General features: G+C 27.6%; 2 protein-coding genes across 2 annotated transcripts; one reads left to right on the top strand and one right to left on the bottom strand.

Moving 5' to 3' along the window:
- Positions 1 to 1391: 1391 nt before the first annotated feature.
- Positions 1392 to 2034, bottom strand: OCT59_001689 (uncharacterized protein; the record flags this gene model as incomplete). The annotated part of the gene is made up of 1 exon (XM_025316003.2): positions 1392 to 2034. One exon carries the CDS (start codon positions 2032 to 2034, stop codon positions 1585 to 1587), a length of 450 nt encoding a protein of 149 aa, XP_025181495.1. The 3' UTR covers positions 1392 to 1584.
- A 7231-nt stretch (positions 2035 to 9265) lies between these two features.
- On the top strand, positions 9266 to 9986 carry OCT59_001690 (uncharacterized protein). Its single transcript, XM_025316002.2, has one exon. The coding sequence runs from the start codon at positions 9335 to 9337 to the stop codon at positions 9782 to 9784; it is 450 nt and encodes a 149-aa protein (XP_025181494.1). The 5' UTR covers positions 9266 to 9334; the 3' UTR covers positions 9785 to 9986.
- The last annotated feature ends 4886 nt before the right edge of the window (positions 9987 to 14872 follow it).

Genomic DNA, 14872 nt, shown 5'->3' on the forward strand with positions numbered 1-14872 from the left:
AGAATTAGGGGAAATTTTGGGTAGAATTAAAAATGTAATGAAACTCTGCCCGTTAATATTTTCTAATGCTGGTGCGATTTAGAAATGCCCATATTATCTCAATTGTACCTAGAAGTAAAGAAGAACATGAAATTATAACAAATTGAGTGACGAATTCAGCATGAGAATTGAGATGATCAACGAAAATACGATAAAGATGAGGAAATGGACAAGATTAACGAAAACAAGAAACGTGTAGCGACAAATCAAGGAAATAGGGACGACTCCGATAGCGAATGAACAATTAATTTATCATTCTTTATCAATCAATTAAACAAATTTAGAATTGAGGATCATTTTATTTGCGTTGGAAAAGGGTTGAAAATACGCGATTGAGTGGAGAATTTTCAATCGATTTCGAAAACGTTTCCGTCAAGACGCGGATTAAGTGGGCTTTAATTTTTAATGTATAAATTTTTACTTTGTTTCCTTTTTTTTTTAGATATATTTTGTTTTTTGTTAATATCAATTTTAGTTTAATTATAACAATGAAAGGGTGTAATAAGTATCTTAGAAAAGATAGAAAAGATAGAAAACATGGGAAAAATATTAAAAAAAAACCAAAAAAATATTAAAATACTTTTAGTTTAGTAATATGACAAACAAAATTTTTTTTTTAGGATTCAACAATTAGAATTTAGATTATTAGTTGTTTAGATCATTTAGATAGAGTAGGATTAAGTAATTAATAAATGCATTACTAACTTAAAAAAAAAAGAAAAAGAAATGTCCATATTATTCTGGTTCTGACGTACTTTATTTCATCAGATAGTACCTAAAAACATTAACTTATAAATATATTTATCTCAGTAAAATGAATAAAATTAATAATAAATATCAATAAATAAATTAAAAATGAAACAATAATCTACTAAATAGTTTAACAATTTTATTTGCTTTTTTTTTCTTTGCAGATTTATTGTCCGGAACGAAGTGCGTACTATGAAAAATGATCAATCACGTGTGTTTCTCTTTTTTTTTGCTCCGGACTTGCAGGACTTGCAACGGTTTCCATTTCCTAGTAATAATGATAACATAAAAGATGCTATGCATTTTTACGTCTAAAATATAAATATTCCGAAGATTTAATTTTTGACACAATGTTAAATATTAATGTTACAATATAGTACCGTAGTGATTATTTATTGAATTTCCTTTTTACTGAAGTTGAATTATTAAGAAAAGCAAGAAAGTAATTTGAATAATTGGGCGTATACTTTGTATAACGAAACGTATATATCTGATTTAACGACAAGATTATATTTATATTCATTTTTATCAATTCTATTTTTCTTTTTAGCGTATATTAGTAATAGTTAACATTTGTCATCACTTTTAATACGATAGATTATTTTTTAAATTATGATGGACAATTTTATTTATTACATCATATGTGAGTTAACGATTAAAAGAAAGTTAACAAGAATAAATAAGTAAATAAATTTCATTTCAGTATAAAATAAAAATAAATAGCAAGAAAAATTTTCTTTAGAATTTAATATAAATAGTAAATAAAAAGAAATTATTCGAAATAAACTTTAACAATTAACCAGTAACAGTACCCATGGAACAGCCCAAAACAGCACCCGTTTCACTTAAAATCGAAACTACAATAGAGTATGTTCCAGATAAACTAGCAGATATTGCAACTGTTTCAACTATACTGAAAGATGTGACGGGACACGTTATTCCAGGTACAGTACAAATGTCGTTAACAATGGGATCGCCTATTTGATTGCCAGTAGTATCAAGCCCTTGGACAACCATTTTGGCGCCCGGGTTAATACCACTATCTACAGTTCCAGTAACGGTAAAAATACAATTTTGTCCAGGAACAGGAGGATCAGGTTGTAGCGATACAGTAATTGGAAATGGAGATCCCGTAAAACATGGACCGAACGTAGTAGCTCTTTTATCGAGTTGATAGTATGGAATAGCATTGACCATTGAAAGTGTAGTCAATAAAGCGACGAGAAAAATAAGATGTTGTTTCATGATTTCTTTGATGAATGTTCAGAGGTGAATATTAATTCAAAGTAATTGATTTCAATTGCTTGATATCAGAGTGAGTTTGAATCTCTGCCTTTTTATAAGAAAAAAAGTGAATCATCTTTGCCTTAATTGTACTCATTCTATTTTAAAGATTTCGTGACAAAGTATGGCGTGCTTGCTATTTAATTAATATATGCACCATAATTCCTATAAAAAAAATTCTGGTAAAAACTCCGATAAATGATCATTTTTCTAGTTTTTTATTCCGAAGAAACTTAGACATGTGATTATTTTTCTGAAAAATTTTTTATAAGGTAAAAGTCAATTATTAATTTAATGTCATAAAAAATAAAGAATTTTTCTAACTATCACCGGGCACCGGTGACTGAAATTATGATGATCGACCAGCATTAAAAAAATATAGTGCCGGTAAAAATTGATAATTCTGGCCAACGGTGATGATCACCCCTGTGATTTGAAGTAAAAAACTAAAATAAAAATAGAAATTAACGTGTAGAAAATAATTAGTCACCATAAATAATTATGCTCTCTCAAAATTTTAAAAAGGGAAATGATTTCTTCAATAGAAATGGAGATTTTCTCATTTTCTCAAGTAAAATTTTAAATTGAACAATCGGAGTATCGGAGATTGATTGATACTAGCGCTAAAAAGGATTATATAGAAAACAAGTACAGTATGGAATCCTATGTATGTATGTATGGTGGTCAATGTATGGTATGTATGGTGTTAATTTTCATACGGTATAGTTATCACAATAGTAATATACTATACATAGGCCACCATACATACTGTACATACATAGGTCACCATACATACATACATAGGATTCCATACTGTACTTGTTTTCGTCACCCCGCTAAAAAGGTATAAAAAATCTTACACAAACGTAAATATTGTGTTACAATATTTGAAATAACTTGTTCAGTTACTTATTTCATTCCTTCATAATATGTATTCCTTCATAATATGTAATTACGTAAAATTTGCAATTTATAATCAACCCCCAAAAATTGGAATATTGAAACTGATCGAAATTATAAATTAATATTACCAAAAGTGTCATTACAATATGTAATACACAAAGAACTTTCTTCCAGGCAATGTTTTGTTTTGTTACATCAGCACATCACTATCGAAATTAGGGTTGTGTGTATAACTTATTAACTTAATTAGGAAATTAATATGAAAATATCTGACACAGGACAGAGTATTACATTATCACATCATTTTTTGCAATTGATAACACTTGTACGAATTTGAAAACTTAATTATTAAAATCATTTTTATGTAAAAAATTGATCGACATCTAATTGATATGATATTCGTAATATGAAATCTTTAACCATGACTATAATATCTACCCTTCCATATTATATTTGATTTAATAGCAGAGATCTCCAGTGGAATTACTTTTTCATGTAAACATACATTATTTTTGTCATGTAAAAAAATTTTATGTATTAGATAGGAATTGTAGACTTCGTTTGTGCTAAATGGTATAGTTGACTTGTCATATTAAATTTAGAAGTCTAATTACAGAAGTAAAAACAACAGATTTGTTGGAGAAGTTTTGAAATAAATTGCTATTTATTTAAAATTTAGACAGAAAATTTACACTAAATTCGATATTAAGCATGAATATGTAATAACATTAGCATCTAAAATATTTAAAAATTTTATTAATGTAATAGAGCGTTCGGACGGCTGAAATTTCGGCAAGCGGTTGCACGTGACTTAATTAATTCTGGCCGGAATTATAATTTGTCCAAAATTAGGATCGTCTTTTGATCTTGGAAAATTAACTACAAAATCTCGGGCAGTCGGGCTTAAAGTTAATGACTAAAATTACAATAACTAGCTAAAAAACAAATATGTAAATAAAAACTCATGAAACTTTTGAAAGTGAAGCCAATTCTGAAAGTGAAGATAATTCCGAAAATGAACTTAAAAAAACAAACTACTGATACTTTATTACTTTGCTAGAAGTTTACGGCCAAGGCTTTCCAATCCACCCGTCTATAGGGCAGGTCCGCCTAGTATCCTATCATCCCCAAGGGCAACCATACTACCGACTACTTAATTCCTCAGATAGACAGCACCATGTATGAGGACATCACCCATCGGGATTACCCAGCACCGATAGTACAGTTGTGAACCCCAAGTGGTATACTTTGTAGTGACCACTCAGACAGGAAGTAGCAGGCTAGTATCCAGGATCACCCCTTATGGTGGGTATCAACTGATACTTTATTACTAATTTCATGACGACATATATTATTATATTATGTCCAAATACTGTTTATGATGTTTTGTCAGTTCGGTAAAATTAATCTTTTTTTGATTTAGATGTATTCGTATTTATTTATTTTATGTGAAATTAATTATAAACCCAAAAATTTTATCTAAAATTCTTAAATTATGTAAATTATGCCCTATAAGAAATATTTATACGGAAAGGATACGTTTTGTATACATTTTTTGTACGTTTCTATAGATTCCGTAATCCGTATACAAATTCCGTATATTTAATAAGCAATTCATTTTTGAACATTTTTTAAGTATAAGAAATGTATACAGAAAAAATTAATCATACGGAATGTATACGGAATTTTTAAACTTTAAAATATTTTTAGAAGATAATTTTACAAAAATCCGTATCATAACACGAGATCACATGATTGTTTATTGTTTTGTTATGATACGTTTTTTGTTTTTTATATAAACCCTTACTTTGATGAGTTTGATCTTCCGATCTTCCTTTCTGTCTTTTCTGTCTTTCCTTTCCTTTCTCTTTCTCTTGTCTTATTTTTGTTATTTTTTCTAAATTTTTCTTTCTTCGTCACCCCCTTTTAAAAATAATTTTTTTTTTCGTACCTCACTTTAAAAAAAATTTTTTTTTCGTCACTCTTCTTTGAAATTTTTTTTTCGTCACTCCTTTGAAAAAAAATTTTTTCTTTTATTCCCACTCTTTTTTTTTTAAAAAAAAATTTCTTTCTATTTCTATTTCCTCTTTATAAAAAATTTTTTATCTTTCTAACTTTGACGTCCTCCCTTTAAAAAAAAATTTTTTTTTAACTTTCCTAACTTCGTTACCCCTCTTTTTAAAAAAATGTTTTTTTTTGTTTATTCTTTATTTCCCTTTCTTTTTTATTTATATTTAATTTCATAGACCAGCAGATTTTTTTTTGTGAGAATATTCAGTTTCTTTTTTCTTTTTTGTAGATCAGTTTTTTTTTGTATGATGATTCAGGATTTTTTTCTTTTTTTAGGTCAGTTCAAATTTTCTTGTTTTTTTGTAAGTTGGGTTCAGATTCTTTTCTTTTTGTAGGTTGTTTCAGTTTTGTTGCTTCAGAGTCTTCTTTTTTTGTAGGTCAGTTTTGGATTTATTTTGTTGTTTTGGTTTCTTTTTCATTAGACGTCTCATAATTCTTTTCTTTTATGTAGGTCAGACATTCTGGAGTTCTCTTTCTTTTTTTGTAGGAATGCTGACCTTTGGTGACTTGGACGATTGCAGATACTATATGGGGGTTTTGTTTCCAATCTTTTTTTTTTGTTCTTTTAGGTTGTTTGACTCCAAATGAACCTGAACTCATAGATAATTTTGGTTGCAATAGGTGGTTTTAATAATGAGGGAATTTTCATAATGTATTTGTACTTTGTTTATTTTTTATTTTTTTATTTAATTTAATAAAGTAAAATTAGATTTATGTAAATACAATTATAGTAAACTGTAATACAAATAGTAAATTCAGTGACCAAATCGTATAAATTTCGTGATAAAATCAGTGATCAAATCATGTAAATTCCATGTAAATCCCGTGCAAATTCCGTATCCAAACCATATTTTTTAGTGATACGGAATTGTGCATTTTTCCGTATCCTATTATGATACGTTATTTCTAAGGGGAAAAAAACGTATAAAAACTTTATAAGAAACGTATCCAATTTTTTTATAGGGATGTGTAACTTATCTTGAACTAAGTGAATTTCACAAATTTATCGGGTTGTTAGAATACAGAAAAATCGAAGGAACTATTATCTCCCGTGAAAATTACAATTTGTATTGCATAAAATAGCTTACTTTGATATCTTGTTTTAATCTAGAAAATCCAAAAAATATCTGATAATATATAAAATTGAAATTATGGATAAAACATGGATGAAAGTTTCACCATAATTAACGAAAAGTTCGATCTGCTCTTTGAAATTGTCGTGAATAATTGTAATATTTATTTGATTAATCTAATAATTTAAATATAATTTTTTTTACCAAGAAACATGAAAAGAAGCATTATGATGGTAAGGATGATAAATCCTAAAATCTAGTTTTTTTAGCACTCCGCGACAACTGAATAAATTCATAAAGCATATACATTATTTAGTTTCACTTAATTTTGAGTGTGATTCGTCTGCGCCTGATCTATTCCGTAATTATTATCTGTTATGGTTTTGAATAATTTGATTGACTTCGGTTATGTGTACGTTTCGATGGCCAATCTGAGAGATTTTCATCGCTAATACAACGAAAGGATGATGCGATCGGCCGCAGCAGATATAAAATATTCTTTTTCGGTCTTTTTTTTTTAGACTGGATCTTTTTTCTTAATATTATTTTTTTTTGGTCTTTTTTCTTTCCAATTTTTTTTAAAACTGAATTTTTATTTTAATATTTTTCATTCCGGTTTTTTTCTCTTTATAATAATCTATACTAATATTTTTATTATGTAATTTTTTTATTTTTATACATATTTTTTGTTTTTATTAATTTTATTAACTTTTATATGTATAGGTATGTTATTTATTTTGTCTTTTGGGCTTAGATCTAGATCAGTGATCGATTTACGCTGTCGTCTTACGATAACCGTGATTTTATATTTTTCTTTTTTTCGTTCTTAGGTTTGGATCGGCGATATAATCAAAAAAAAAAAAAATTTTTTTTATTGAATAAATTTGCTTTATATGATTTTTTTTTAGTTAGAATAAATATATTTTTTTTATTTAAAATAAAAAAATGAGATAATATTATATAAGGTCTAATTTATCTAAATATAAAACAAAAATTTTATTGTTATATTAATTTAAAGTTTAGTTTAATCCTGTTGCAACGCAATAATTTCTTCCTCTTCCATCTAGCTGGTATATTATAGAATATCATTCTGATATTTCTCATTACCTAAATTCATTACAGCTTTCTTGTAATAATCGGCGCTACCGGAACTTCGGTAATTTTTTTATCCGGTTCTTCGTTACTCGATTATGATCCGCGTAAGCCGATCCTTGCATTTTTCAACTCTCTCCTTTTCTCATTAAATAGAAAAAAAAGTTCATCATATTTATAAAATTAAGTAAATAAATAAATAAATAAACCATGTGAACATTACAGTCATTACTAAAGGCGTATGAATCTGTGACATAAAATAAAAATAAATTTATAAAATTAAATTTTTTAAATTCTCACAATTGTAAAACAATAGCAAGTAATTTTTTGGGGATTTTTTTTTTTTTAAAGTTCCTGCAAAAAAAAATCTGGTATGCAGATTATCCTCTATCTTGTGTTCAGAGAATATTCCATGTTAAACTTCTTAATTAAGTTATATATGTAACTTAATTTCAACCTAATTTTAATAGTGATGTACATCGTAATGACTCTTTTGGTTAGGATTTTTTTTTTTTCATTGATTATTTTTAAATGATCGGGTAATACCGATATTCATAATTTTTAATTGGATTAATCGGTAAATTATACTGAAATTATAAAAAAATATTTTTACGCGTTATATTACTATTTACGTTTGTGTAAGTTTTTAGGCGCAAATAAATTTAATCAAACTCCGAATACTCCGATTGCTCATTAAAAATAGCTTATTCGTTCTTTTACAAGTCTATCAATTTCCATATCAAATCTTAACGGAACAATGAAATACCTATTTTTTCTATTTTAATTTACTAAGGCTTATAATTGAATGTGAAAATTAAAAATTCTTCACATTATATTCATTACATTCCAAAAAAGTATCAATAAATAAAAAGTCTACTAATTTATTAAGCGCTCTTGACTTTTATGATACTTTAATGCATTACGCCACACATTGTTTGTTACACATTATCCCATGACGTTCAAATTCGTGTGAGAATGAATAACGCTTATATATTAATACTGTGACACAATATTCACGTTCGTGTGAGAAGTTTTAAAAAATTTTTAGGGCAAATTTAATCAATCACTAATACTCTGATTGCAACTAAAAAAATTCTAAATGATTAAGCGCCTTGACTTTTATGGTACTTTATTGCATTGCGCCACAGTGCCACACCTTATTTGTCACACGATATATCATGTCGTTCATTTCTGTTCTTATTCGTGTGAATGAAATGTTTTAAAAAAAGAAAAAAAAGAATGAATAACGGTCATATTAATACTGTAACACAATATTTACAAGTTTTAAATTTATTAGGTACAAAATTTTAATTAATCTCTAATATTCCGATTGCTCAAGGAATACTTAATTAAAAATAGCTTAAAAAGAAAATAATTTTTACATCAAAAATTAACAGAACAATAAAATTCTCACTTCTATTTTAATTTACTAATGCTTATAATTGTTACACTAAATTGGGATGTGAAAATTAAAAATTCTTCATACTATAACCAATAAAAAAAAAAAGTTAAGCACCTCTGAATTTTGTGGTACTCTAATGCATCACATATTATTTGTTGCACATTATACCTTGACTTCGTGTGAATGAAATTTTAATAACGCTTATATCAATACTGTGACACAATATTTACGTTTGTGTAAAAAGTTTTTAAACTTTTTAGATGCAGATTTCAATCAAACTCTGATACTCCGATTGTTGAAATGGTTAAAAAGAAATTGGGAAACTTCCTAAGTCCATCAATTTTCAAATCAAAACTTTGCGGAACAATAGGATACTCATTTTTTCTATTTTAATTTATTGGAGATTAAATTCCATTACATGATTCATTACATTCCAAAAAAGGAACAATCAATTAAAGTCTACTAATTTATCAAGCGCCTTGACTTTTATGGTACTTCAATGCGTTACGCCACACATTACCATGATGTGCATTTTCGTTATTCGTATGAATGAATTTTAAAAAGAGAATAAATACCGTTTAAGGACAAAGATGATGCACAAACTTTTACTTTTTTTTCTTATAAAAAGGCAGAGATTCAAACTCACTCTGATATCAAGCAATTGAAATCAATTACTTTGAATTAATATTTACCTCTGATAATAACATTCATCAAAGAAATCATGAAACAACATCTTATTTTTCTCGTCGCTTTATTGACTACGCTTTCAATGGTCAATGCTATTCCATACTATCAACTCGATAAAAGAGCTACTACGTTCGGTCCATGTTTTACGGGATCTCCATTTCCAATTACTGTATCGCTTCAACCTGATCCTCCTGTTCCTGGACAAAATTGTATTTTTACCGTTACTGGAACTGTAGATAGTGGTATTAACCCGGGCGCCAAAATGGTTGTCCAAGGGCTTGATACTACTGGCAATCAAATAGGCGATCCCATTGTTAACGACATTTGTACTGTACCTGGAATGACGTGTCCCGTCACATCTTTCAGTATAGTTGAAACAGTTGCAATATCTGCTAGTTTATCTGGAACATACTCTATTGTAGTTTCGATTTTAAGTGAAACGGGTGCTGTTTTGGGCTGTGCCATGGGTACCGTTACTGGCTAATTGTTAAAAATTAGTTTCAAATAATTTCTTTTTATTTGCTATTTATATTAAATTTACTTTGTTATTTATTTATTTTAATATACTATATAAATGATATTTATTTATTTTGTTTAATTTTTGTTAACATTCTGCTAATTGTAACTCATGTATGTGTAATAAATAAATTTTGTTCAAAATAATTAAAAATTTATCAACTCGTATTAAAAGTAATACCCAATGTTTGCTTTTCTTAATATTAATTATTCAGAAACAGTATAAATATTCGAAAATTCTATAAATAATCGCTACGTCGTGTTGTGACATATCTGATATTAAAAAAAAATTAATACTTCTTCATACTTTGACGTGAAAATTTATAATTTTTTACAAAAAAAAAAAAAATATTAATTTTATGAAAGTTTTTCATAAGTTTATAATTTTTTTAAATTTTTATAACGGTAGTACTAACTATTTTGTAATAATAAAAAGTATTCTCTATCAAGGCTAGTGATAAAGTACATCAATTAGTACTGTGGTACTCCATTTGATTAAAGATTTATTGTACGAAAATGTTGTGATCAATTATCTAAATAAATAGAAGTTATTTTTAAATCATCATTAAAAAGTCTAATTAAATTCTATAGTAACTATACATATTGATGAATAAATGAAATTCAAGACAAGAAATTATTTTTTCCATCAATGAAGTTAAATAAAACATTTTACGTAAAAAAGTGAATTCAATCTATTTATAAATTCGCACAAATGTAAGCTTTTTTTTTTTAGATTATAAACATTATCGCAGTTTTCAGTATTCTGTGTACATTGTGATTTCCGAGTGATTATAAATTTATAATTACAGGACGATTACAGGACAACATTGTCCGATTTTGTCGCAAAAGTATCGGACTTGACCCTTCTGGGGTGTCATCTTGACCCGCTGCATGCACGTTGTCGATCACATATATTTTACAATACTCCATGAATAGGATCGACAACGTGCATGCAGGAGGGTCAAGTTAGCACCGCGTCGCGGGTCAAGTCCGATACTTTTGCGATTTTGTCCCATAATTTTTTTATCAGATGATTTATAAGGGGTATGTACTACTTTACGAAAAATTTTTTTTATGCAAATAATGATCTGATATGCAGTAGTACAATCTATCTGTCATATTGATTTCCTAATTAAGTTATTATGCATGCAACCAATTTAATTTCAATAATGATGTACTGATGTAACAAAGGAACAATGCCGAGATAGAAAGATCTAGTGTAAAGTTTTTAATGACACTTTTGGTCATATTTCATGTAATATGGCGTTTTTTTCGTTGAATCAATTCCAATATTCATAAAATGTGAAAAATCTGCTATTACAACTATTGGATGAAAAAGGTGCTGTTTTAGGCTGTTCTATGGGTACAAGCTATTACTGGTTAACTGTTATTTTATTTACTATTTATATTAAATTCTAAAGAAAATTTTTATTTTGTTATTTAATTTTTATTTTATACTGTAATGAAATTTATTTATTTTTTGTCCGAAGCGTTAGCGAAGGACTATTTACTAGCAAAATTTGATTTAACCCCGTTTTGTTCCTGTCACAATCGACAATTTTATTTCCTTTTTGAATATGTATCATGATTTATGTAACACTACCTATTTGACCCCTGAAATATGCAAATCGATATGTAATAATATGTTAACAAGATATGTTGTAAAAAAAAATCCCCAGTATGATATTTTAAAATAGAATTTGTCGTTATGTACAGTAGAGGTTGGAACCGACCAAAAAAACCTTAACCGATTAATAATCGATTAACCAAGGGCCCTAATCGATTAATAATCGATTAATATTAAAATATTAAAAATTTTTTTTTTTTTGACCGCAGATTGCACCAAATTGTTTTTGATCATACATTTAGTTATAGGAAAGTGTTATTTATTATTATTATCATTAAAAAATTAATACAAATTCTTCCAAGTTCGAAGAACACGTGACCAAAATTCACAGCTCTGGGCCCATTAGATAATTTGACCAGAATTATGGGTTGATAATTTTAATCGATTAACCGATTTTTGAGATACCTTAATCGATTAACCGTCTTAGTCGATTAATTAATCGATTAACCTTAATCGATTCCAAACTCTAATGTACAGTACGTACCCCGTAAACTTAATAACTCAACTTTATCATATTTGGACAACTTTATGTTCATCAGAAATGTAACAACAATTTCGCGTGACCATATTACCGATTATTTGACGCCACTCTTAACACGGTTAAATCGGTTAAATGCCATAAAAAAGGCACGTGACGATAAATTTTATGCTGATCACTGGAGTTAAAAATTCCACGTCACGTGATATTGGTGTGGTATAAAGTTTATTATTTTCGTGATCAACATATTAAGCTTAAAATTAGTTTTTTATAATAAACTTTCAATTAAATTTGATATTTTTTAAACTTTCACAACTTTGGATTCTTCTCCTCATTTTTCGCTCTGAATTCTGCAAAAACATTCTAAAACACCATCTCTTTCATAAAATAGTTTGATTTTCTTAAAAAGAACTGCAATAAGCATATAGTATTGTGTATCTGTTTGTATTTCTAGTATTTCTTAAAAGTTAATATAACATGATTTCTTAAATTTTAAAGATTTCGGATTTTTAATGGGCAAATGGCCATCACAAATTTTTAAATAAATAATATGAAGTTTATATTTCAAAATGTATAATACCGTCAATAAATAATTTAAATGTTAGTATCCAAAAATCCGGATACCCTGTATAATTTTCCTAACACTATTCCGAATTCAGTAATTAAAAACTAGCATAGTAAAAAAAATCTGGATTATAAGACTATACATATATTTTGGTCTAATTAGTATATCTACCACCCCAACGTGATATTTATTAACGTTGCACTGAAGAATACATAAACTTTGGACGTAAAAATGTACATACTGTATAATTAGACAAATTGATTATATTTTGTTTTTAGGAAATCCTTTATAATATAACCTAGAATTTATTAGGAAAAAGCAAAAAAAATGTACTACTGTAATTATTAAATTCATTTATTGCCAAAACGGAGCGGAGAACTTTTGCAATATTCGTCTGTTCGCGCTCGTGATTAGTGATCTCGGTTATATAAGCAAAAAAAAACTCAATTTTCAGTATCATGAATACAACAATTTAAGGTAATTATACCATGAACTTCTTTTAATAAAGGTACCGGAAGTTAGAATAATGATTTTAAATATTCATTTATTAACTGTTTTATCTTTAATATCTGAACGCCATTAGACTTTAAATTAAGCCGGACCCCGAGCTATACATAGAAAGGTCAGGTCCTAGCCAAAATCACGTAAATCCCTTCCATTTGTGGATAATGCCGACCAGCATTACATAGTGCCGGCCCTGAAGAAATGAGTAGAACTAATAGTAAATGTGTGCCGACATCCCCTGACCTATATATATATAATCGGGATTTATTGAATATAATAAAATATAGTAAAATATATCATACTAAAAAAAATAAATATTAAACTCCTTTTATTTATTAATTTATTCATTATATTCTTTATTTCATTTGCAAGGAATCATGAATATAAACTTTTCAGTTCGATTTATAAAGTTTATTTAATTATAATTAAAATGTAACATTATCTAGATTGAGAGATGCGATTCGGATACCTGTAGATAATTCGTCACGGATTGAAAACATTCAATTTATCCGACATCCGTATTGTATTAAATTGTACTATTTTATATCCGATTACGGATATTCGGATATCTAAAGTTAATATCTAGGGACATTGGTAGTGCTTTGCCATTAATTTCATGTGACTCTACCATTGCGATTTTTTAAACGGCATTGTTCTCTTACTATTATATACTAACGTTAGTAACGTATAATAACGGATAACGGAATAGTTGACGGACTAATCCGGATTTATCCGTTATGGACGGATGATGCCTCCAGAAAATTATCCGTTATCTGGTTCGGATCGGATTTAAGCGAGTTATTCAGATAGAAAGATTTCGGATCGCATCTCTAAATCTAGAAATATACTAAACCACGAAATGAAGCTCGCTCCAGACCTTTGACGGTCCCGTCACAAGTTTACTCTAAAAAAAGTATTGATTCTATTTAGTTTTTTTGCTAAATTACCATAAAAACTATTTACAAGATTTTGAAATCTTAGCTTAAAGTGTAAAATCTATGGACATTTATTATATATTAAAAATCATCCACTTTACAATCCTCTTGTAAACTATTAGATTTATCTAGCAAACTACCTATCATTTTGATCGATACATTATTCACCCAATTAAAAAATTATAAATTCTTAATGGACATTATTAATAATCTGATAATCTGCCCAAGGGTTATACCAAAAATTCGGGGTCAAAATGTTTCGTCTTTCAAAGTGATAAAGTCCAAATTTTTATAATATTGGTACCACTAAAGACGAAATCAAACTATAAATCATATGGTACCATATAATAAATCAACAAAACGGTGATTTATAAATATCTGGATAAAAATTAATCGGCAAAGTCATTATTCTAATAAATTATCATAATTATCTAATTGAAATAATATTTAATTTGCTAATTTAAATATTTAAAGAAAATAAAATTTAAACAATTTTAAGATATTTAAAGTGAATTGTAATAAAATACATAAATAAATAAATAATGATTCACAAAATCATTACCATTTAATTTAGATAATTGCAGTGAAGCGTAAAGTTTCCAGGCAGCCAAATTGGATATTCCGAACTCGATAATGCTTGCAAACTTGCGACTAGAATCCAAACCTTCCGAATTACTGACGAAAAAAATGGTTTAAATAGTACAAACCACGAAGGGTAGACGCAAATTGATCGGATATTTCGAGAAATGACAAACCTGCGAACGACAATAGAAATACCCCAGAAAAATTAATTTGGCGTTCAATTTTTGATAATATTTAAATATTTTGTGGTGTAGTTAGTGGTTTTGATGATTTTTAATAATAACTGGACCAATTTCACAAAATTTTTTCTTTTTTTAGAAAACAATTTTATTACAAAAAAAATAATAATAATATAACACAAAAAT

This window comes from Rhizophagus irregularis, chromosome 10 (genome assembly GCF_026210795.1).
Source record: "Rhizophagus irregularis chromosome 10, complete sequence".
NCBI lineage: Eukaryota > Fungi > Glomeromycota > Glomeromycetes > Glomerales > Glomeraceae > Rhizophagus > Rhizophagus irregularis.